This window comes from Amblyomma maculatum, chromosome 1 (assembly GCF_055883805.1).
Source record: "Amblyomma maculatum isolate TAMU_Amacu chromosome 1, ASM5588380v1, whole genome shotgun sequence".
Classification (NCBI taxonomy): Eukaryota; Metazoa; Arthropoda; class Arachnida; order Ixodida; family Ixodidae; genus Amblyomma; species Amblyomma maculatum.
This window is the reverse complement of record NC_139344.1, coordinates 368,392,290-368,417,555: the sequence shown is the minus strand read 5'-3', so window position 1 is coordinate 368,417,555 and position 25,266 is coordinate 368,392,290. Positions and strand designations below refer to the sequence as shown.

The following is a 25,266-nucleotide window of genomic DNA, read 5'->3' as shown; positions in this document are numbered from 1 at the left end:
TACTAAACAGCACCGTTCCCCTTTGCTGGTGCGGAGATAAGTTTATGGAATTATTTTCTTTGTATTGTGATGATCGGGAGGTCAGCCGATTACATCATCTCCCCCTTCCTGGCACGCACTCCCTGCGACGCTGCCACTCCGCCCAGAACGGTACGCGACGAGTGCTCTTTGTGCGCCGTCGTGACGCGCTTGCGCAGCGTTGTGTGCTGCTTTTGCTGCCCCGAGGCCGATATCAATGCCCAGAGGTGGGGCAGCGTGGCCGTGACGTGGGGTGCGTTGCTTGGGTTGGGGGGGGGGGGGGGGGGGGGGAGGGAGGGGGGCAGCAGTTTTTGAACACCAGCCCACGCGTGTGCGCTCCCGCGCTTGTGAAAAACGAGTGGGGACGGCTCAGTTCAGAGATTGAACGTGGCCGCCTTGTGCACCGCCAATCAGGGCAGTGTGTATGGCATGGGGGCAGTTAAGCATGTCCCTACTCCCAAAATCAGCTCATTGTAAAACGGCCTTTACATCACTGAGCCTCACCTTATTGTTATTTTTTTCTTGTTTTGTTGCCTTCCGTCGTTAAGGGAATTATCTTTCTTGTTGTTTGACAACCTTCCTCTTATATTCAATGAAATAACTCCGAAAATTTTATGGATAGATTTACACGGTCGCGAATGTTTTGATATGTTTTCTCAAGTGTGTACCTGTGCGGACAAAAGTAAACGGAGGAAGCTATTTCCATGTAAATATTTTCACGCGTTGCGTAGTCGAAACTGGCAGTCGTGGTATATGCGAACCGGTAGTAGAGGCCAGTGCCCTTTCACTTGGACAAATATTGTTTTCTTATCTCCACTGCAGGAGGCGTGATTTTAATTTCAGTGGAAAAGCGTGCTCCGTTTACTTGTGTCCACGCCTGTACACATGACTCGTACGAGCGCTTCCATATTTGCACACTCACATTGTCAACTTGATTGATTGATCGATTCATTTATTGATTGATTGATTCAAGCCCAATGTCCTCGTTGCTGTGGTGTTTTCATTGAGTTAGTAGATGAGTATAGAGAGTCTGAAAATAAGAAAAAAGCCTCTGCCTGTGGTACTCTAGTATAAAAAGCCTGTTGCCGAAAGTATAAAAACCCTGTTACCAAAGTGGACACACACACACACACACACACACACACACACACACACACACACACACACACACACACACACACACACACACACACACACACACACACACACACACACACACACACACACACACACACACACACACACACACACACACACACACACACACACACACACACACACACACACACACACACACACACACACACACACACACACACACACACACACACACACACACACACACACACACACACACACACACACACCCCTGCTCGCGAACGAGTAGGGACTGCGGAATTTCAGGAGGCTACCAAAATAACATTCGCCACCTGGATCGAAGTTATGCTTCCGTTGATTAAGATACGCTTCATGCAAAGTTCGATTTGTCATATTAAGGAAGCGGTCACCACACGCGGATTTCGTACCAGCTCTGCTTCTTCTAACGAAGGGAGAGGGGGCCATCCGCAGGCGCTTGTTTACTTCGGAAGCCGCTGAGCCGGCGGTCTCAATCGGCGAGCAGGGAAGACCACCGCAAAGACGAGAGCGGCTCCTCTTCCGCCATTCATCCTGCATCGGCGCACTTGCTACAGCTCACCGCCTCGGACGACCGATAAGGTGTTCCTCTTCTTCTGTTCATCCCCGTTTGTGTGCATTTTCCGTTTTCTAGAAATAAATACTTCGTGGCGGCGAAAACGCGGAGATAAGTTGCGCGATAAGTATCGCCGCCATTGCCCCCGTCGCGCTCTCGGCTCTGTGGAATTTGGCCCTGGCGGTGGTTTGACGTCTCTCCATTTCGTGTTGGCTCTCGGTTAGAATTCTCTTAAAGCGCGTGCCGAAGGCGGAGGGCCAGCGGCGGTGTCCTTAGGTATGGGCCACTCATCGGGGGTCAGCTCGGCAACCGGCATTCCAGGACTGATAGATAGGAAAGGGGGAATTCCGAAGCTGTTCCTCGGGTATTCCCCCGATCCTCTCTTCGTTAGCCCGTTCTCTCGCTCTCTTTCCAACTCGCCTTACGCAGACTCTCGTGTGTGTTCATCCGCGCAATGGCAATGTCAGCGACAGATCCTCCTCCTCCTCCTCCTCCTCCTTTTATTGGCTTTGAGCGGTCCCATCGCAGTATAGGTTACTGCTCGGTGACGGCTTCTTCACCAATGTGGTGATTTCCGAGTGTTAGAGAGTTATGCAATGCTCGGGAGCAGGCGAAGGTTCGGCAGCGGAGAGTTGTATAAGGTAATCAACAATGAGGAAGAGTACGCGTTCATTCATGAGATGCTACCTGTTAAGCGGAGCTCGTTTAATCAGGAATAAAAATTACCAGAAGTTAAACAGCACATGTTGTCTAGAAGTGTATGAGAAAAGATCCACATGCTCGTCGCTGTAATCGCATTGTCCACTGAACAGTTCGATCGTTCATCTCACACCTCGTTACAACGCGCTGCTGTATTTGCGGCGAGTGAGAGTTAGCACGAACGAGATCGTATATCACGGTACATGTGTACGCCAGGCGAATACTGTATTGTCCACCTCCTTCAACTTTTTTTCTTTTTGTCTAAGAACCATACAGAAATACCTGTGAGCAAGGACGTTATAGGGGCTTTGAAGAAGTAAGCAGGGGTAACTGCTCCTGGCGAAAAATGACGTGTTGTGGACGTTTCTGCGGGCGCATTCAGCCGAGCTGCGGCAGCTCACCCATGGTTAGTGCGACCATGCTGTGAAGCCACTAACATTGCGGTTTGCTTCATGAATTACGTTTAAGACTAAAGTACAGCTCAGTCTACTTCAACTCTCCCCCTCTCCTCCCCCTCCCTTGCTGTCTATATCCTTAAGACTGCAAAGTGAGACGCGTTGTCCCATCGCGACTCTGCAGTAAAGGAAAAGCCTGCGACAGGGTTCCCCGGTCTGAGGGTAGCAGCGCATACATCCTGCCTTACGCATCCTTTCGCGCCGCCTCACACGAGCGCTCGTCACTACTGCCATAGTACGAAGTCTACAACTTCATTCACCTCTCTTGTCACGTGTTTTCGTGTCAGATTTCGCAAACGCTACGTTAGTGCATCCTTGCTTCTTTTTGATTCCTTTCTTTAAAGCTCCTCGGAGTGTTTATTATCGTCCAGCGCGTTCTGTTTTGTTACTTGCGTTTTCTTTTTCCTCGTTGAAACGCGAGCAAGCGGGCGCCCCTTCTTCTACATCCTCTCTCCTTCTCCACCTTCCGTCCGGATATCAAACACAGCTGCGCGTCGTGCACAGCCACTCGTATATCGTACAGCGGCAGCAAGGCTGAGGCCTCTGTTCGGTACCCCGCCCGGCGGGAAGCTCCTCCTGTTGCCGCGCCAGAGCTGACGGCGTCCGTGAAATTGGAGGCAGCTCCCCCGAAAGATCGCCTCTACCACAGAGGCGCCGCCGCCGCCGCCGTTGTTGCCGCCGTGCCGTCGCCACTGTCGTCACCGTTGCACCCGAGAGGCTGGTTACACCGACGGTGGCGTCGTATGTGTCTTGCGCGGAGCGAAGTCTGTGCGTCAGGCGGGCGCCACTGTTGTGCCCGCTGACGCACGAGACTCCCATCGCGCGTGCTGACTTCGGGAACAAAAAAGAAAAAGAGAGACCATGTGGACTTTTCGCCCTGCAACGGGGTGAGCTCTTTTCCGAACCGAATGGCAGCACACACAACAAAGCATATACGTATTCTGAGGTCATGCGTCTGGATCATCTGACCATAGAGGGTTCGCGCCCTACAGTACAGCGGGCATGTGTCACAGAATATTTCCATCATCAGACTGTAGGCTCCTACAGAATATTCTTATCCTCGGACTGCCGGACATGTTCTGCTGGTGGAGCATGCGCATACTTATAGACAGTGGTCCGCTACTGTGATGATGTGGCCCATCTAAATCGCTCTGCAATTTCAGTTACCATTACTGACTACACAGGCTCCCTTGTCCTTTACTGCCTCCATCTGGAATCATTAATGCTAGGAAAATGTAATAGCATTTGCCACTACCTCAAGCTGAGTATGCCACCATAATCAATAAGTGGCCCTTCGCTGCTACCGAAAATGCCGCGGCACCCCTCGAATTCTTCACATCCTCCATCGTCACTTAAGTCCCTATACACAAGTAAAACACTTGTGGGCACCTGGCATGATCTGGTGGCCGGCAACCACCAAGCACATCAGATTGCCCGCCAATGCATCTACCAGGCAGACGGAGGGTCGACGTCTCAGTCGGTCCAGACACCTATCTTCACCCCCGACAGCACTTATCACCTCTTTCTTCATTATTCTGCCTGCCGGTACGAGCTGTTCACCTCGCCACCTTCACCTAAGTCGCGCTGAGGCTTTGACGTGGTGCCATTTACAAGGAGACGTCTACCAACCTCGCGCACTTGCACCGCTTCTACCCTTCCCAGTTTTCTCCTACATGTCCGCACTTTGACGCTTAGCCTTCCCAGTATACTATGTCAGGTGGCATTGCCGTCGCCACCCTCTGCCAAAAGCTAAATTTGTTGCCCCAAAATAAGGATGAAACGAACACAGTAATGTGGCTCACAGAGTGCGCCGATCATCCATCGGACCATGCGGATGATTGCCGATAGGTAACGCCCGCTGTCCCTCGTGGCTTGGGCGCCAGCTGAGCGCTGGAGCTCGATTCATGTATTCCTTTAAAGTACCACATAAGTACCACAATCCTCTCATTTGAAATTCCTGCATTTCTCTAGGGCGAAGAGAAGTCAGCAGACAGGCGTGTCGCTGTCCCTTCTGTCTGTATACACATTCCTATCAGAGATAGCCGTTCTCTTCCCTGCCTTCATGCCAGGGCAGACTCAAGTCACGTGTATGGAGGTGCCACATACTTTCTCGCGACTGCGGCAATATTTAGAAAGTCAAATCGGTTAGAAGTCGATCGCGCTGTTAACAAGGGACGATATTACTGAACCCTCGGTTACGACAAAAGTTAAAGGTTGATTCTAACCAAAACTACTACGTGGCAATCATTTAATTACTCGTAATAGATTCGTAGTATAACTGTCTTTATGAGAGCTTCATATTCCTTCACGTAACGGAAGATATGCCGTAAGTAGTAGTAGTAGTGGTAGTAGTAGTAGCAGTAGTAAGACACTTTATTGCAAAAGGAGTGGAGAAACTCCGCCTCTACTATATGACGCGATAGTGTTAACGACTTCCGTCCACGCCTAACCTTGCGAGTTTGGTCACCAATCCCTTGTTTTCTTCTATTATCTCGCACGTACACATGAGAATACAGTCGCAGGCTACCTGCAGTATATGAAAGATGGCCGTGCACAAATTAAAGCCCCGCTTCAACCAAGCCGTACCAGCATGCCTGCGTGGTCTAGGGCACCCTGTCTGACTTGGGATACAAAAGGGTCGTGGAACGCTCTATTCCATCTCGCAGTAGTAGTCCGTCTGGGCTTTGTAGTCTCATGAAGTCACAAAACAACCGACCAATCATTGCACGACTATGTCACCTAACAACTACCACCTGCTTCTAGAGGCATGCCAGTGATTTTTCGTCCACAACGCCGACGCTGGAAGCGCTCACGAATTTATTTTTTATTTTACCTTGAAGCTCGTCACCAGTCCCACTTTGTGTCCGCTGTTCTTCGGCTGCCGACTGGTTGACTTCTATAGGCGTATAAGTTCCATGAATGCGCCGAACAGCGAGCGTGATGTAAGATATGTGGCTGTACCGATGAGCTTATTAGGAGTTGACTCCCTCTGCTGCAATAGTAAAGCAATTACGCTGGGTCTATCGCTAACAGAGTTTTGCATTTTTCAAAACTACAAACATTTTCAGTCGATCAGACACCCAATATGGGAGGGTTTTCTTCCGAACGAATAATGTTCGATTCACCGACAGCATCTGTACACGCGCATACCTAAGGCGAAGTCATTTTAATGCAATTGAATTAAATATTTCATAAGAGAAAAAAAAAGAAATCGCAGCGTCTGACATCGAAATTCGCCGAACGGTCGACGTGGTGCATGACGTCATGAGACCATGCGGCATTGCCGAGAGCGGTGGCGCGTCTCGGCGTCAGTTAGTAGCTGCTATGGGTGCCCTATAGCAGTCGTCTCTAGACTTGTATCAAGTTGGAATGAAGCCATAATCAGTGCCGGGTGCATCTACCGTAATAGAAAACCTCGCATGCAGACAGTGCGACCATGGATGGCACTGAAGATGAAATATCGACAGCGGCGCAGCCTCATAGTAGGCGACTAGCATCAATGAAAGAGGAAGAGGAGGAGCAGACCATGGGGCTCTGGTCTTTCATGCTATCCAATTATAAGCGCGTAGTTTAATTAGGCGTCCTCTAAACGTATTTTTTTTTTCCTTAGCAGCTTCCACTATGCAGCACGTTATTTTTGTTTCATCAATCCCCGTGGTTCTTTCTTGCGCGCTTTTAGTCAAATCTATAATCGCATAAATTTTCTAATCACGTGAAGGTTTACAACGAAAGGAGATTCGTGTGGGTGTTTCTTTTTTCACTCCCTCTGATGCAGTAGCCCACGTGCTGGACAAGTTATTTTCTCTTCTTCTTTTTTTTTTCTTTTGCAGTGTCACGGCGATCTGTTTGCGAATGCGCTCAGTAATAATTTTTCGAACTGCTAACGCTCACTTCAGAGCTTCCAGGTTGCTACCTTTTCTGCCATTGTCTACATTCCAGAGAACTATAAACCTGTAAACCAGCACCCTCTCCGACACACCCAAGCAGACACACACAGGTTGTTTTATTGCGTGCGCGTTTTTCTACGCCTCAATATAATTTCAAAAAGTAAGAGAAAATACAGACATCCTCTTGGGTGTTGTCGTCACATAAAAACGAACGCAACAGGGTGTGCTCCGCTCCTTCCTCGAAGCGCGTGACTAACTCAGCTCGTGGAAAAGCGGCAGCTTGCCGCGGTAGCTGAGAATTTGCCAAGTCTGCATCAGCCGCTCGGTGGCGTTTGACAATACGCGGACACGTAATGATTCCCCTCCGCCGAAGAGCTGTCTCTCCTTCACAGGTGTCTGCCTCTGTAAATAGGAAAGCCCCGCCCCTAGACACCCCGTCAAGCCACAGAGTCGCGCTTCGGTTGGCAGTTGACTTGCGCGCGTATTTTGCGTCATGCGATAAAGCCGGTATAAAGTGCAGCTCGTAAACCCTTTCTGTTTGACGAACGGGGATAACAGGACACCAGTTTGGTGTGGCGGATGGCCGCCCGTACGCGCTTATGGTTTGAAACAGCCTGATGTTCTGGCGTGGCTTTACATACTGTTCGGGAAATAGAAGTTTATGAGCACCCTTCTAATTTCTGGTTGACCCTACCGCTGGTGGCTATAGGCCTTATGACGTTCGGCTATATACTGAGCAGTCTTGTACACGATACTAAAAATAAGTAACCGATTGCAATTACAATTACTTCATGTAGAATGTAACTGATTACTGAGTAAGTGAACAATTACAGGAAAGTAATCGATTACTGTTGCTTTAATTTCTTTCCAGTTTTTATTCGCCATAACCCAGATTTACTCAGACTACAATGAAGTGGTGCGGGATGTAGTCTATTTTAATGCAGATTGATAATATTTCGAAAGGAGTTGTTTTTCGAAGTTGTCGCCACTCTTCGAAAGTTTTTTTTCCACGAAGACGTCAGCTGCAGCTACAATGAATTCGAACATACTATCAATGTACGCGGTGCTGGGAAAGGCAGTATTATAACATATTCGCAATTTGTGCACAACAGGCCGTAAACAAAGCCTCTAGTACAGCAGCGCTATTTCCAGCAGATGCCTTTCTGCTTGATGATTGATGACCTAGACAGGAAAAGTAAAAGCGTTGGCTTGAAAATCAATATGCAGGAGACTAAGGTAATGTTCAATAGACTAGGGAAGGAACAGCAGTTTACGTTAGGTAGCGAACTGGAAGTAGTAGGCGAATATGTCTATTTAGGACAGATAGTAACCGCAGATCCGGACCATGAAAGGAAAATAACAAGGAGAATAAGAAAGAGATGGAGCGCATTTGGCAAGCACTCCCAGGTTATCACTAGCAGTTCACCGGTATCGCTCAAGAGGAAACTATACAACAGTTGCATCTTACCTGTACTTACCTATAGGGCTGAAACGTGGAAGCTAACAGAGAGGGTTCTATCTAAGTTGAGGACAACGCAGAGGGCTATGGAAAGAAAAATAGATATGAAACGTGCAGAGTGGGTTAGAGAAATAAGTAACTAACATTCTAGTGGAAATCAAGAAATGGGCATGGACAGATGTAGCGCGAAGAAAAGATAACCGATTGTCGCTTAGGGCAACAAACTGGATTCCAAGGGAAGGTAAGCATAGCAGGGGGCGGCAGAAAATTAGGTGGGTGGATGAGGCTAAGAAGTTCGCAGAGGTCAGGTGGATGCAGCTCACACAGGACCGGGTTGATTGGAGGTATATGGGAGGGTTTTCGCCCTGCAGTGGGTATAGTCAGGCTGAGGATGATGATGATGATGATGATGATGACCTTGCTGCGCACGCCTTCATGTTCTGTGTGAAATCTGTCGCGCTGTGTTCTGGTGCTTCTACCTCCTACTCGTTTTGCAGTAAAATATCGTACTAATACTACAGCCCCATAGGAGTCGGCGGTGACCTAGTCGGGGCTCAAACATGGTCGCCCGCGATGCTTCTCCGCAGCCAGTCCGTGGTTGCTCTGTCACGAAGGAAACGCACGGGTGGTTGCAGCCAAGTTCAGGTTCTCAAAGTTGTACTGATGGCCACATCTTGTTCCAGGAAAAGAAAGTTAATGGTTACGAGTAATCGATTATACAGGAAAATAAAGTAGTCCTATTACCAGGAACGTCATAGTCTTAAAGGGTAGTCGAGTAATTACAAAATTACAGGAAAATTTAATTAACATTCAGAAATAACCAATTACTGCTACGTACAACTTCGATACTGAGCTACTGATTTACTGGTGCGACCCTCATCGCGTGAAAATTTTGGCGCCGCACTGGCTCCTTGTCCATATAACTGCAGCTGACATTCGTATACGACTGCAAGCTTGTGCGTCACTTCTCTCCTTTCCTGCCAAAAGAAAAATATAAAATCGTGGACCATCAACGAAAAGCTGCTGGTAATAATTCACGCTTAAAATAATTATCCAGCCATTAAAAAGGGCCATAGCGGTGGGTTATATTAGATGAATTCGAATCTCATTCGAGAGCGGGAAAGATAGCCTAGAAAGTTAACCAGGAAAACGTACTTGTTTTGCACTGCAACGCACTGGAAAACATTTCAGAGAGAGCAATGAAAATTTGTTGTTTGGCATTCTGCTGGTGACAACGCCAGTAATGGGCCCTATGTGGCGCGGATTTTTCTTCTCTTATCAGGTTCATGGACCCAATTCGGCCTGTGCGTCGTATATCCCCGCTCTCTAGTTGTCACGCCAACTGATGCACCCACAAATATTTAGATCCTTTCAAAACTTGGTTACGGCGGAGAAGTAATTGCAAGCAGCCAGTATCATAGGCGACTGCTGGTGCGACTTCGTGTGCTAACCTCCAGAAACTGCTTGCGTGTACTACCCGGATCATTATATAGGGAGTTGCGGAAGCGGTAGGACATAAAAAAACTTTGACAGAAACTAGGGCGCGTCATGTCAGTGGTCAGCAATGAAGAACATGGTAGCATATTCAAAACAGGCGCTCTTGTTTACTTATTTCTTACTTCGAGTGCTTTGTTGACTTCACATATGGCAGATATTTCCACAAATTTTATTTATTATTTTCAGAAACTGCTGGCCGTGGGGCCGTTACAGTGGCTAGCGTTACAATGCCGGAGACTTTACAATGGAACTGGCACTAAGATAATTACACTATTTTTCGTTCCTTCAACGGTTTTGAAATTGCAGTTGCAATTGAAATTTATTTCGCAACGAAATGTTGTTACTAGCAGGCCAAGTAAAGAGCTGTAAAAACAGCTTGAGGAGTCCTTTCTTGAAGATCTTGAGGAGTGAGGTTCGTCCTCTGAGACATAACCAATAATGTTTGGTCATATTGTTTACCTCGCGAGCACCTCAGATGACAGCCTTAATTTTCGGAACCGCCAAAAAATAGGCGATTCTGAAGGGTCTTGGAAAACAGAAATTATAACTGCAATTTTTGGACAAACCTGGTGTGTCATAGTTATTTGATTGCTCTTTCGTACATGTGAATATCATGTACCTTAAGCATTACCGTTATCATCTTAAGAAATCTAATAATGCAGACATTTGGGTAGAAAATTTCAAAACGTTTTAATAGCATGGATTTAAACATAAGAAAATTTAATAAAAATTACAGAATGCACAAATCATGGCACAATGCCTTTTTTCTTGCCTTTAAAAATGACTTGCAAATGTTTAAATTTTCTCTTTTCGTGTTATTCAAACTAGGAATCGCCTAGAGGCACGAAAAAAGGAAACTCTTTTCAAAATGTAAATTGATCAATCTCCGGAAAGCCATGCACAGAAGCAGTTAAATGTCATTACAAATTACTATTTACACAAGGTGAAAGAATTAATTAAGATTACTTTCGAAAAGCAATCGCAATGGACGTTGAAGTGATTTTTTTCTTTTTTATAAACATGGAAGGAAACATACTAGAAACAACTCCCTCAAGCATTTGAGTTTTCTCAATTTATTGTATCGCGTGAGCAGTTAAGTGACCCTCACAATGAACCCAGTAAATACAAATATCAAACCTTTGCCGACAAAAAGAAGGGGTGGTGCATTTTGAACGCTATAAATTCAGAAAATTATTCTGAAAAGTACTTATTTATTTTGCTGTTATTTAACTGCATTACAGATTACAGTGAAGTAAATAAATCACTGCTGTTTCATTACAGCAATTTCCTTGCAGCCGCGTCTGATCGCGAGATGCTATTATTTGAACAGGGCATCACAATGCTTGCCAAATCGAGAAGTGTGCGGTTCAGGCGAGGCGAAACTAGGAGACTTGCATTGGAGAATGGCACTTGAACCTTGCCATGGTAATCATGAGCGTACCATATATCAACGCTTGCATAATTCGTTTAACCAGTGTTGCCTTCGTTGTGCGCAAAGAGTGGCTAGTTACATTCATTAATTGGCAAAACGTTCATCATGCGCGAGTCAGGTCTGCTTTGTACAGAACAGTAAGCAGAATTTATCAATTTACCTTTGACCTTTCGCTCATTTGGTCTGCTGTTCTGCGAAAACTTGCGTTGCGGCAAGTTCTGTCTTTGCGCGCTGACTCACTGGACGTGCTAATTTCGGCATTTGCTTAAAGGTGCCAGCAACGCAGGCGTGACACGAACTGCACCCAAAGGGTCCTGAACTTCGCGTCATTTTTACTTGCGTACAGGCAACAACACGTCGAGGGTGACAGCTTTTCGCGTGCATTGGTGCCAGGGAAAGACTCACGCTGAACTCTTAGAGCAGGCGGTTGGTGCAGCGGTCTCTTTTAGGAGAATAATGCTTGTTTTCGACTTTATGTGAGCGAGTGGGTGAATAAATTAAGGTTAGTAGGGGTTTTCAAGGAACCATTCTGACTGGGAAAGGGGCAGTGCCCTGCCTCCTATTGCTAAAATCGTTCGTTCAATTAGGGGCCCCGGTGCCCATATACCGGATGAGATAAGCTAAAAATAAACTCCTTAATTAGGTTTGCCCTTAATACTGCTACTGTTGCTGCTACATCTGCTACTAGTATTACTACATGCTACCTTTTCTAGTACTATTACTGTTGCTCCTCCTCCAGCTTAACTGTTAATACCAGTACCGTTATTAATACTGGGCCGCTAATACTACCAGTACTACTATTATTAAGCATTATCACCATCGCTCTTGTTCTTTCTGCTGTTTTTATTTATTTATTTACAAATACTGCAGGCCTTTCTCGGGCCCTTGCATGCGGGAGTGGATACAAAGGAGACAATACAGGGAAACAAGTTGGGTACATATATAATACAAAATAAGAATTCATCATCATAGCGGCATTGTGGTGGTAATGATGCCAATTCAGGGAAAAGAAAATAGCGGGTTCAGCACGGAAACAAGTATAGTTAAAAAATACAAAATGAAAGTCAGCATTATAGTTTTATCGCGGTGGCATTACTGATGAACCGATGCTATTGACAGGATCTATGACATTTATTGACATGTTATTGCAGTACGCTGTGTAAAAGAGGGCTGATCCACACGCATCGCTTCGCTGTCGAGTTCATTATAAACACTTTAACTTCAAACATCGGCACGAGTCCCAACGACGCGTTAGCGTCAAGCGCCCTCGCTGAACGTTTCCTTTCTGGGCGTTGAACTCGCGAGCCTCGCTTATATAAAACTCAAAAAGGGCAGACAAAGAAGAGCGGCCCGCCACTGTGTACGCGTCTCGCTCAAAAATAGACGCTCCAGCTCTCACCACAAACGGCCGCGTGTTATTGCTCTCCACGCTATTCGCGGTTATGAAGGAGCTGTTTGATGCAAGCCATCTATCAAGCCGTGCTTATGCCGCTCCCATTGCATTATGCCAGTGCCGGTAAACGGGCGAATCTCCCTTTGAGATAACCGCGCGACTGACCGTGCCAAGCAATATTAAAGACATCTGCGGTTACCACGGTATTTAAAAAAATATATAATATTCCGCTTAGTACTTACAGGGTACCAGTGATAGCACGTCATGAGAAGAGTTCAATGTTTGTGAGCAGGAACCTTAACTTGCGCGCTACAGGATATATATATATATATATATATATATATATATATGGTTGGTTGGTTTGTGGGGTTTGACGTCCCAAAGCAACTCAGGCTATGAGAGACGCCGTAGTGGAGGTCTCCGGATATTTCGACCACCTGGGGTTCTTAAACGTGCACTGACATCGTACAGCACACGGCCGCCTTGCTTTTCGCCTCCATCGAAAAGCTGCCGCCGAGGCCGGGATTCGATCCCGCGTCCTTGGGAACAGTGGTCGAGCGCCGTAACCACTGCACCACCCCGGCGGGGTGTTTTTCGTTGGAGGCGGGAAGCTAGGTGCCCGTGTACTGTGCGATATCAGTGCACAGAACACCAGGCGGTCGAAATTTTTTGGAGCCCTCCATTACGGCGTCTCTCATAGCTTATGTCGCTTTGGGAAGTTAAGTTTGATAAACAAACAAATACTGTACTCCAAAACGCAAGATCAGCGTGCCCACTTATCTAGTTTTGTTTGTTTTGTTTTCACATTCACAACTAGGACGTCTATATATGTATAGTATATTTCTTCCGCTGCCAACAACACGCTTCATACATTATCAACATGCGTAGCCGAGGCGCATGCGCGTTTTTTTTTTTTTTTTCCTTTTTTGGAATGAGTCAAGTGAATGACTAAGAGCGGAGTCGTTGTTTTGGGTACGACTGTGTAAACGAAAAGTCCCCGCGTGGTTTCGGCAGATACGTCCCGGTGAATTACGGACAACGCTACAGGGTTACATCACAGGTTGCAGTATACAATACGACGATTGTCACTTCATTCACTATGGCCTATAGATGCCGCCAGAAGTATCTGGAACACGACCCGCATCGCAATAGTAGCATTGATAGTAGTATTAGTATAGTAGTAGTAGTAGTAGTAGTAGTAGTAGTAGTAGTAGTAGTAGTAGTAGTAGTAGTAGTAGTAGTAGTAGTAGTAGTAGTAGTAGGCTATATTAACGCACAGCACTTAAGTGCCTAATACATCAGTGGTCTGTTGCACGAGCAGGCGCTCTTATTTCTCACACTCAGCACGAAGCCAGTTCCGCCAGGCTCCGACAGTATGGGAGGGTATGGTTTCAGCTTCGTGTGGTGTGGTGCGGTGTGGTTTGGGGGTTTTAACGTCCTGAAGCGGCATGGGTTGTAAGGGACTTCGTAGTGGAGGACTCTACATTAATTCAGCAACGTGGGGTTCCTTAACTAGCACTTATATCGCACTGTATATATACACGGGTGCTTTGCTTTTCACCTCAGCCGGAATCGAATCTGCATACCCTGGCATAGAATTTCAGTGTCCTAACTACTCTGCCACCGCTGCATTGGCCTGCCTTATATAAAAGGGCAGTGAAATCTAGACCTTGGCAAATTTAACTGGTAATAGGTAGATTAATGCGTCAGCATATCATTTTTCCGCTCTAGTGGCGACATATACCACTTATCCGTATTTTAGTTATACCAACTGCCAGCGCTCTTATATCTCAGATCTCGTGTGCTACTCCTTGCCACATCTCTCTCTTGTGGTACCCTTTAAGATATGCCATCCCACGTCTGTAACTGCTTAAAACCATAATTTTCATACGCCACACGATGCGCCATAGGGTTACTCGGTTGTTACGGTGTGCACCATGATAAAAACCGCTGCAGGGAAGAAGGTTAATTGTACTATTTGGTGAAGGTGCGTACGAGCTGCAAGCGCGGCAGCGGCAGGAATGAATTAAAACAACGACGTGTGCATTTTGCCTTTGCATAAATGGGTTATGTTGTCGCCTTCACTTAATTGTGTCCGCCGTTGCCCAACTTTTGAACTGAATTATGAATTATAAACGCTCCGTAATGTGCTTCTGGACAGGCTACAACGCCCTCTAGCCATATCCTTCACGGTAACCTTCACAATAACCACTGGGGCAGACGATACGGCATAAACTCGCTTTTGGGTATACTCTTTTTACTTTTCACCTGTTTTGAAGAAACCAAAATTTTAGCCGTAACCTTTACAGCGGGCGATGCCACCCATGAACAAACCAGATATGTGTCGTTCACATGTTATGAAGGAACCGTAATCTTTATGGGAACTGTTATGTCATCCGTACCCACAAAGACAACCGCTACGCCGGATGGACTACGCGCTTACGAACCGGGTTCGTCGTATGCCTGTTCCCTGAAGACGATGAACCTGACGGTAACCGTTACGGCACCGGTTGTGTGTCGTTCACCTGTTCCAAAGGTGTGGCGGAGGGGAGGACGCGGCAAGCCATAGTGCCGCTGCAGATGGTGCAAGGAGGCGTGCGCACCACGTGCCCTCTCGGTGTCTCCGCGGGGCGGCTTGCGCGCACGCTCCCTCGCCCGGGTCGCGCGCTTCTCCTTTGAAATACCAGAGGAGGCGGCGGCGGCAGCAGACGACGGAACCGGAAACCGGCGGGCCGTCCCGCAACGAACGTCCGCCCGTCCCCCCACCTCCGCTGAGGCGGGCAGCTACAAGGCGCGCGATCTCGTTTTGTTTCTCGTTTTAGCGGCATCCTCTCTGAACGAGAGGACCTCCTCCTCATCCTCGACTTCGTCCATCTCGCGCAAGAACGGTGTGCAACGTTGCTGCGAGTTTGCATGAGTGAGCGAAGAAGGAGAAAGGGGAACCCGTAACCGCTACAGCATCCGAGGATTGTGCACAGGCGAGGAGCTTCTCCCCGGAGACCGCCCCGAGAGGTATCCACGTAGTCGCGCGTCAACCACGAACGAGACACACCGTTGCCGCCGCCTCTGGTGACGTATCTGTGCACTGCAACTACTACTGCAGCCATTGCCAGCGGGTACTTTTATCCCTTGACGTCCTTAGCGAGCCACTGACGGAGTCTGCCTTCCAAGACGGCAGGAGTCATCGACTTTGTCCCATGGTACAGCGCAGAGGCGCGTGCGACACCCGAAGCCCCTGACTCCAGGTCCGTGCTCGCGTACCCGGCCGGTCGACTCCGCTACCTCGGACCACACTTCCGAAGATCGCGTTGCGTGTGCTTGCGCGCGCGTGCGCGTGTCTGTGCGTGCGTGTTTGTGGAGATCCTGCTGGGCCCGGCAGCGGGTCTCTGTGTGTTCTCGAGAGAGAGAGAAGGCACGAGAGTGAGAAGAACGTAGCTTCTCTCCCGTGCGCTCGACGAGGCTAGCTTTTTTTTCTTTGCCATCGGCCGCCACCGTCTCGGCAGGCCAGCGCATCAATGGAATTCGGTGCCGATTGTGGACGGGGGCGTTGCCGGCCCCGATGACCTTCCGAAGTAGAGACCGCGTGACGACGAAGACCGGGACGCGGAATCCGTGGCCCTCATCATCTGCGGCGTGGACGTCGCTACCGGGCCACTCCGACAAATGTCCTCGCAGACCAGGACGCCAGGTAGAGACACACGCTTGCCTGCCAATCGCTCGCCTAAAGCAACCAGCGCGCGGCGGAGAGGCGTTGGGCGATGAGAGCCACGCCTCGACTCGCGGTCGCTGCTTCTGTTGCATAGGGGAGCACGTGCTTCCTGACCTTTTGAGCTGCACGGCGTCAGTGAGTCTATTGAAATGGACGGGGATCAGGTGTCGAAGCGCTATTTAAACTCCGGACTCGAAATCTGTCTTTACTGTGTTACTAATGGTTTAAGGATTAAAAAAAAGAAAAAAGGTACTACATTTGATAGAGTACTGGACGCTACTTGTGGAGGTTGTGAGTTAAAATACAGGCAAACGCATGCGGTTGTCATTTCGCTTGATTCTTTGTAAGAGCTATCAAAGTAATCACGAAAGCTTTTTTTTTTTTTCCACCCCGAACAGAATCACCGGGAAATGACGGATGTACCGCTCCCCTATAAACTTCTCTGATTAGAGTGGTGCCGGCTTCATTCATATAGAATGTCGGAATAATACAACATTGCCTTTCTCTTTTCTCCGCATTTCTGCACTGATTGGGGCAGTCTGGCAATAATGCGACCGCGGTCGCTTAATCCAGTGATGTAAGGCTAGAAGGATCGGATTCTAATACAGATTGGGATAGAAGTGGAATAGGGTTATATCATTATCTATCACTGTCCAGTAGAGCATCCACTCATCAGGCAAACAGATTGAAGTGGAATAGGGTTATATCATTATCCCTGTTCATATTATCACTGTCCAGTAGAGCAACCACTCATCAGGCAAACAGAAGCGATGAACATGCTTGGACTTTGGGGGGTTCTGTTGATTGAAGTAATCAGTTGATTTCTCTTATATTGCCACAAAGGGTGTTCCAGAATCAAAGAACGCGGTCTGATCGTAATTTTTGTCAAAATCGTCGTTCGAAAACGAGCTTCTCACGCGACTGCTACTGTTTACTGGGTGTTAAGAGATTTTGCGCTATATATGGTGCCTTTTCTTGCCTTATCAGCACACGAAGTAGCGAAAAAAAAAAAAGTGGATAGAATTTCGCTGCTAGGCTGAATAGTCAATGTATGTGTTTGAGGACCTTGAGACAGTATTTCTGCGCAGCAGGCAAGAATTCGAAGATTCGTGCGTGTCCCCGTTGGATTCATGATAGGCTCGCAAAGAAACACGCGAAAGATTTCGGCAGGACCAAGGGCAAGCATAACGCATTTAGCTGTCTAAAAATTACGTGGAAATTTAATAAATGTAAAAACAATGTTGTAGAATAATGAAGGAAAGTAATGAGCCAACAGCGATGGTTTGCAAGCGTTCAACAAAAAGCTATACATGGTACACAAGGTACTTGAAGAAGACATTCAGCTCTAGCTAACGGAACAATGATTTTATTGATGTTCTTTTATTTTAAATAAGTTAAGGACACACCCAGTTTAATGTCACTCATGCCTAATTAGCCTTTTCAGTCTATCGAACAATGCCCTGTTCAGTGCTGATCAATAATAATAAATTATAATAATTGGTTCACAGGGAGGGAAAGGCGCAGTATCTGTCACACTTGTTTCTGTGAGCACCTGAACCGCTCGTAAGGGAAGGGAGGAAGGTGGGAGTTAAAGTGGGAACAGAGAACTATGAGCCGTAGTGGAGGGTTACGGAGGAATTTCGACCACCTGGGGACCTTTAACGTGCGCTGACATCGCACAGCACACGGACGCCTCTTCGTTTTGCCTCCATCGAAACGCAGCCGCCGCGGTCGGGTTCGAGCCCGGGTACTCCAGCACAGTAGTCGGGCGTCTTACCACTGCATCACCCCGGTGGGGTCAGTGCTGATCACTGAGAGCGCTTTCACATGACTGCGAGTATCAGATGTGCAAAATCCAGAGTTCAACGACATATCTAAACCGGCATGTTCATCTTACAATCTTGTGTGCTTACGGCGGAGAAGCAAGACTGATAGCTTCGTGACAGCTCGCTGCTGATAGCTCTCTGGGATAATAAATGCGGCAGTGACGTTTGAACTTACGCGCTTTGTCGGTGAAAAAACACAGTGGCTTGCCGTTGATAAGTATAGGGACAGAAAGAAAGAAAGAAGCTTATCAACTTGTTTACCCTCCCTTACGCAAGCGGTGAGACCTGTTCGTACAGATAACACGATGCCAGCTCGCAATTTTGGTCGAGCTTCCGTTTAATACAGTGCCCGCTGTGCATGGTGGTCATGCTTTTGCTAAAGATGAGGATTCGATCCCGCTTCTAGCGACCGTTTCTCGTTAGAGGCGAAAAGCAAGGCGCCCGTGCACTGTAAAATCTCAGTGCACGTTATAGAACAAAAGTAGTAGAAATTACCCGGAGCCCTCCATTACGGCGTCCATCATAGCTTAAGTTGTTTTGGGACGTTAACCTGCTATAAACCAATTGAATCAAACTGAACCACTTTGGCAGGGTATTTATTTATATATCTACAACAACCGTTGATCATTAATGTGGATACAAATTCGCCTTCTTTGGCAACGGCGAAAATTATACGGTGTTCGTTCGGAGTGCATCTCTGCAATTGATTTCAGCAGTGTGGGACACGAAGTATATGAAGCACAGCAACACAATCTGGAACAAGACAAAAAGTAGGAAAACACAGCTGGCATATTTAGTGAGCCATTATAAAAGCAATGGATGTCGATTTTGAAACTTCGCTGTAAATCATGAGGTTCTAATCGGCTTTTGTTCTTGAAAAAAAAAAATAATAATAATGCGTGCAACACTATTTCGGTATACTAAGTGGAGTCATTCTACGACTTTGTCTTCGTATAGAGGTAGATCCGAATGGGGTAGAAATTATTCTCATGAGGCCCATTTTATTACGGCTAATAATAACCTGAAAGGTGAACTTTGACCAAATATATGATTTCGTTTTGTTAATGGAGGTAGCATAGCCATCAGTAAAAGATGCGGTCACTGAAATGCGTTCTTCGTATCTAAGTGGACCTCATTAATTTAATCGTTGATAATGCCTTGCGAATAGTACCAAACCGAATGGAATGCAGAATAGTGTAGTTCTGCCGCCGAATCGAATACTAGTAATGTGACTAATACGAACCGAATACAAAATGAATAGTCACAGAACAGAGCCAAATACGTTTCGAATATTCTTACGAACATTCACTACTTCGAGCATTCGTGAAAAACGAGCAATCGTGAAACAGCATACTGTTGAGGTGGCGCTGCGGTAGTTACGGTGTTATAACGTGATTTATTGCTATAGTTATTAATAAGGCTGAACACTACATTCTACTAGGAGGTCGCAACAAGAAGTCGGTGTGTCGATTGTACCGCCGTCACTTATACGAAGAACAAAAGTGCCTTTGGAAAAAGGATGAAGAAGTATCGCATTTCCGTACATGAAACTGGTGCGAGCTGCGTACAAGCTGTGGCCTCCAAGATCGGCCACCAAGACATGTCCTACTGTAAGAGATTATAAAGGAGGTTATGACTGTACCCGTCCGAGTCTGAGGCTATGTGCGACGGACGCCGCCACACGAATGATGCTTATACCGTGCATACCGATGTTGGCAGCATGAACTCTGCGTCGGTGGGGTCACTGTCTTTGAAAAGTCGTGCAAAAAAAGAAATATACAGCGGGAGCTTTTTTTTTCCAACTTCGTGTTAATTATTCCAAGAAACTGGTAACATGTTCGATTCGTTTTGAATATTTTATACACTTAGTATCTGACTCATTCCGTGGATTGACTGGTGCATTCGGTGTGCTATTCGAAATTTTCAAATATTCGCACACACGTTGTTTAACAATGCAGGTTATTTGATTCGATTTGATTAGTGACCCCGAAGTTGACGCCATTGAAAGCATTACTCTCAGCGTAGGGAATGTACGTCTGACCATTATATAGAAGGACGGCATTCCTGTGTTGCTGCATACCGTCGACTGCTTCCAGATTTCCTACTGTCTGTTTCATTGACTAACTTCGGCACATATTAGCCCAGTTAATTAGGGATATAGTAACCATTGCCGGATCACGTGCTCACTATAGTAGCAGTCGCAAATGTAGTTGTAATCACAGTGCGGTGCTGGACGACGTACAATGTAAAAATACATCACATCGACTTTGCTTGTCACTCTTTGGCTGCAGCGTGCAGGGCATCAATATGAGAACTAAGTTTAACGTGACTGGAAAGCAAAAAGGCACACAGACCATTGACATCTGACGTTATTGTGTCCGATCAACAAATGCAGGAGCGAAACTTAACTCCTTAACGAATAATGAGAACGATCATCTAGAATCAGTTTACGATGAAACTCATGACGCTAGCGAAGTTCGTGCACCGAAACCATTTATTCAGTGGCCGACGCCGCACCTTCTTCCACTCATCCACTCCTTCCCTCACCAATAAAAACTACAATAACGCCACTCTTAAACGACAGTTGATTATCCCACCTTCCCACGAGTCATTCCGCGTCGACCATCATTTGAAAGTAGGAGTTCCACCATGCTGCGCCGATATTTGTCTAAGTTTGTTCACTCCACGCACCTGCAACGAGTGGACCCATCTCCCTGTCTCCATCGCCACCGCAGGCAATGGTAATGCCTTCAAGAAATGGGTCTACGATTTTGCATGGCCCTCCTCTCTGTACTTCCCTCGGACCTTGAGAGTATAGCGATAAGTAATAGCGAATTTTATTACAAATGCTACCGGGCATCTCTAGCGCATGCCATCCACATGTGACTGCACCAATTTGTCAACGTCACTTAGCTGGACAGATTTTCCTTAACTGCGCAGCGCAGGAAATGAAAAGAGGAAAAAGCTGGGCGTTATTTCTTCAAAGTGCCAACCTTATGCAACAAGCGTTTTTATCGTAATGCCACAGAGTTAAAGAGAATCCCACGTCGGCGTTGGCGCTGTGCGAGAAAAAGCACCGCCATGTCTCTAGCAGATGACATGTGCGGACATTGAAGTGTTGGGCATTGATCTGCAGAAGATGAACACATTTCGCCTTTTGCTGCGCATTTCCTGCGTCATTGCACAGGTGACTATGCCTATACAGACCACCGGGAGCAGCGGACGCATTGAATCAACATTGGATCAACATACCTTGCGTGGCAGCTGCAAACATAAAAGGGCGTCGACAGTGTGACCAACGGAACAGCCGGCATACTTCGCTAAACATGCTTCGAGCGTCCATCATAAAACACTATAAACCAAATCAAACTAAACTAAGCCATAGATAGCGGAAGGCGATGATGCTGACCCATTCGGGTGAGTCAGCGGGAGCAGCCTTTCAAATGCTCGTACTTCGAGTTACACCGCCGGTTGGCGCAGTGGTTACGGTGCTCGACTACTGTTTCCAAGGGCGCGGGATCAATTCCTGGCCTCGGCGGCCGCAAGGAACCCGTGTGCTGTGCGATGTCAGTGCCGGTTAAAGAACCCCAGGTGGTCGGAATTTTCGGAGTCCTCCACTACGGCGCCTCTCATAGCCTGAGTTGCTTTGGGACGTTAAACCCCACAAAACATCGTAGTTCGAGTTCCCCACCACCAACGTTGCCGTCATGCAGAGCTTCAATTATATCACAGTTTCGACAATAAACTATGTCCCGAAGAACCACAGATCAGTGTCGGCAAGCGGACTGTGTCTATCCTCGATATCGGAGCAAATTTTCGTGTTCTCATTACCAAAATTAGCACAAAATTTTGCCGCTTTCTTGATTGATGCCTCTTGCAATCGATGTTAATATCTGCACTAATGGTGTGCTGAAGCCCGCTCTACATCATATTCTGTTCCCGCGTAGGTAGGTCTTAAGTCGGCTGAGAAATATTTTTCAAGGGTTGTAAATCAGCCGCTGGAATTACCACAATATGCAGTCATTCCGGACAACGACCATTATCTGGCGCCGAGAAATAAGATACAGTCGTGAGCAAAAGTGATATACAACACTCAGCCACTGACGTAGCTTGGGAAAAGAACATTGAAATGCCATCTAGCGACAGCGTAAAGGACAGCGACACCGACACATGCATGGGGACACAATGGGGCACCGCCACTATTGTCTCGATCATAGATAGCTGTTGCTAGATAAAGTTCGCGTGCGAGTTTTCTCGATCTCCGCTACCGGCTCAATGTTGTATACCACTTTTGCTCACGACTGTGCATACCTCTCTAGGAGTCTGGGTATTCTTGAAAAACATTTTTTATCCTTCGCGCTACAAGAGACAAGAAAATTTTCATCATTGTCATAAGACGAGGGGATCAATGGCATTCATGCAAAATATACGGGTGAGCGTTACTTCCGGAGTGAAGTTCGGCGACTTCCATGAGCGAAAGAGAACCGAGCAACGGTGCGCCATTTCACTTGCGAACAATCAATTCCTCACGATATGTCACCTGCCGCCTGTCACCTTCCAAAGGCATTGTCTTGATTTTTTTTCAGGGTGCGAGGCTTCATATGGTGGATGTCTAGGTCTTCGACGCCGCCGATCAAGTTTTCCGACAGCAGGATATTAACATTGACACTTTAAAAATATTGGGTGTTCTGCGACTTCGAGAGCCCATTAACACAAGGCGCTGCTTGCTTTTCCAATAAGTAGCCGAAGGCACGAGAAAACACAGGAAGGACGAGATCAGACTAACCACGCCGCAAACAATGCTCTGTTTTACCATTAAGTTTATGTACATTTTTTTAAGGATTAATACCGACTCGGTTTTTCGGCACGAAATATGTCCCTGAGATGTGAGGTTTCAGGCATAAAACAGGATATGATTGATTCTTGAAATTGATGAAAAGCTTTCCGACTAGAACGTTTCCGAACAAATTAGGCAATAGGAGCGAAATAGTATCCCAATGGAAGGGAACATTTATCGCTGAGGAGAATAGACAACTGAGGAGCCCTAACTTGAGAACACTGTTTAGGAGACGGGCTGGCCAGCATTTTAAGCCGCTGTTCCATATTTGAAGGGTTACCCAAAATAATAAAAAGAGAAAAAGCCGCCATATGGAAGCATGTTACTCCGTGTTTTATCGCTTCGGTTTAGCGCTTGGATATCATTTGGTTGTGTCTGTGCGAGATATAGGAGACTGGTAGTACCGAAACAACGCTACGGCTGATTTTCTTCTGCTTAGCTGTCAAACACTTGCCCCATCAATGTTTGTGTGTTCGAATTGGATTGCGCTACTCTGGGCAAAATTAGCGTGAGCGCCCTGCCCTCCTTGAGCTAAAGGAGTGAACACTTCGAGAGTTCATTTGGTTAGTTGTTCGCCGGCTGTGATCTGTGCGGTTATTTTGACAACTTTACACGTTGCATGAGCGTCGATAAGGTTGTTTTTCTTCTCACAGCGTCTAATTTTTCAATAATACGTAAAAATTACAAAAGATAATGTATTTTTGTTTTCGGAAATGGTTTGGTTTGGTTTGTGAGGTTTAACGCCCCAAAGCGACTCAGGCTATGAGAGACGCCGTAGTGGAGGACTCCGAAAATTTCAACCACCTGGGATTCTTTAACGTGCACTGACATCGCACAGCACACGGGCGCCTTGCTTTTCGCCCCCCATCTAAAAACGGCCGCCGAGGCCGGGATTCGATCCCGCATGCATCTTTGGGAACAGTAGTCGATCGCCGTAATCACTGCTCCACCCTTGCGGGGGTCGAAATGATTTGAGTATAACAATAGTTGGTTTTATAGTCTAGGCGTTCCGAATGTCTACGTGACCTATATAGCTCCAAAAATACGACATGGCTTCATGCAGCCTTTTTGCTATTCATATAGTTCGGTTTAGCTTGGTTTGTAAGGTATAAAGCCACAAAATGGCTCAATCTATGGGGGACTGCGTAGTGGAGGGCTCCGGATATTACACCTGTGGTGCACTGGTGGCTTGATTTTAAAGTGGCCGCGGCCTGGGATCATCAACCCCGTGTCCGCGAGGTCAGCAGTCGAGCGCCGTAACCACTCAGCCACCGCGGCGAGGCTATTTCTGCGATACTGATAATTGATGAAGCCTTTCGAAGAGCAAGGCAGCCCGCTGACTTATTTTAATTCGATACAAGAGCTAAGCTTTCTCTTTATGGTGCCATTTTCGGAGGCCCAGATGAGTTTCTGACGTGTCTCCGCACACGTGATAGCAACAATTAACCGTTAATTGGCTTACTGTCAGCGGCGATTCTTCTCTTTCACTGCAGAGTGCAGACACACAAACCAATGTGTACTTGGTAATGATTTGTTGCGGTGGTTCCACACAATTTTCCACATTCTTTCGTTTTGAGTTCTTCATCCTTATCTTCTATTTCCTTTCTGCTCTTTTTGCAATATAACGTCTTGCTAATACTACCACTACTACTATACGGCACAGCACTGCACTGCAAACTATTTTTGATGCACGCAATGTAATTCTCGTAGCTTTAATAAAGCCGCAGTACTGACCAATTTGAATGAATCTACATAGTTTAGGTCTCCCTGACCTCGCATCGATATGCTCAGTAGCGAATTACAACGCTGATAAATGAAAAGAAGATAATACACTTTGTTTGGTTTTCCTATGGCATTCTTTTCTTATTTCAAACAGTAAAGATCGCTGACACAACTGAGTGTTAGGCGTACGTTATATAGCGACAATTGACGTTGTTCGGGCAAAAACTGCGGTTTAGCCGACACCGTCGGTATCGTCCAATAAATTGCCGTGGTGGACCATTTTATGAAATCGGCCCAGTCAAGGATTGTTTTCGTTTCGTGTGTTGGCTGACCGCATTCGACGCCGTTAGCCAACAAGCAGCAACCCTATTGTAGGCTGTTTCGTACTTAATGAAAATAGCCTAAACTTGTTATTTCTGCCGCATCACTTTTGAAGTTCATCGCGACGTTCAGACCGTGGGGGCTTCAAACTTCATTATAGTTTTCTCATTTTTAAAACTTCGTTAAAATTTTCATTAAGGGCGTTTCTATCGCAAAATAACTTTTATTTATTTATTTATTTATTTATTTATTTATTTATTTGTTTATTTGTTTGTTTATTTATTTATTTATTTATTTATTTATTTATTTATTTATTTATTT

General features: G+C 46.6%; 1 protein-coding gene across 3 annotated transcripts in view; it reads left to right on the top strand.

Annotated features, from left to right (window-relative positions):
- LOC146208087 (protein lin-28 homolog) overlaps positions 1-25,266 on the top strand; it is a 199,741-nt gene that overhangs the window by 59,669 nt on the left and 114,806 nt on the right. Inside the window, exon 1 of one of the 3 annotated variants that reach the window (XM_084591763.1) lies at positions 15,805-16,218. The exons of the other annotated variants lie outside the window; for them this stretch is intronic. Within the exon in view, the coding sequence (XP_084447889.1) occupies positions 16,194-16,218 (25 nt within the window). The 5' untranslated portion in view covers positions 15,805-16,193. Of the gene's footprint in view, positions 1-15,804; positions 16,219-25,266 lie in introns of those variants that run through there. 3 annotated transcript variants of the gene reach the window in all.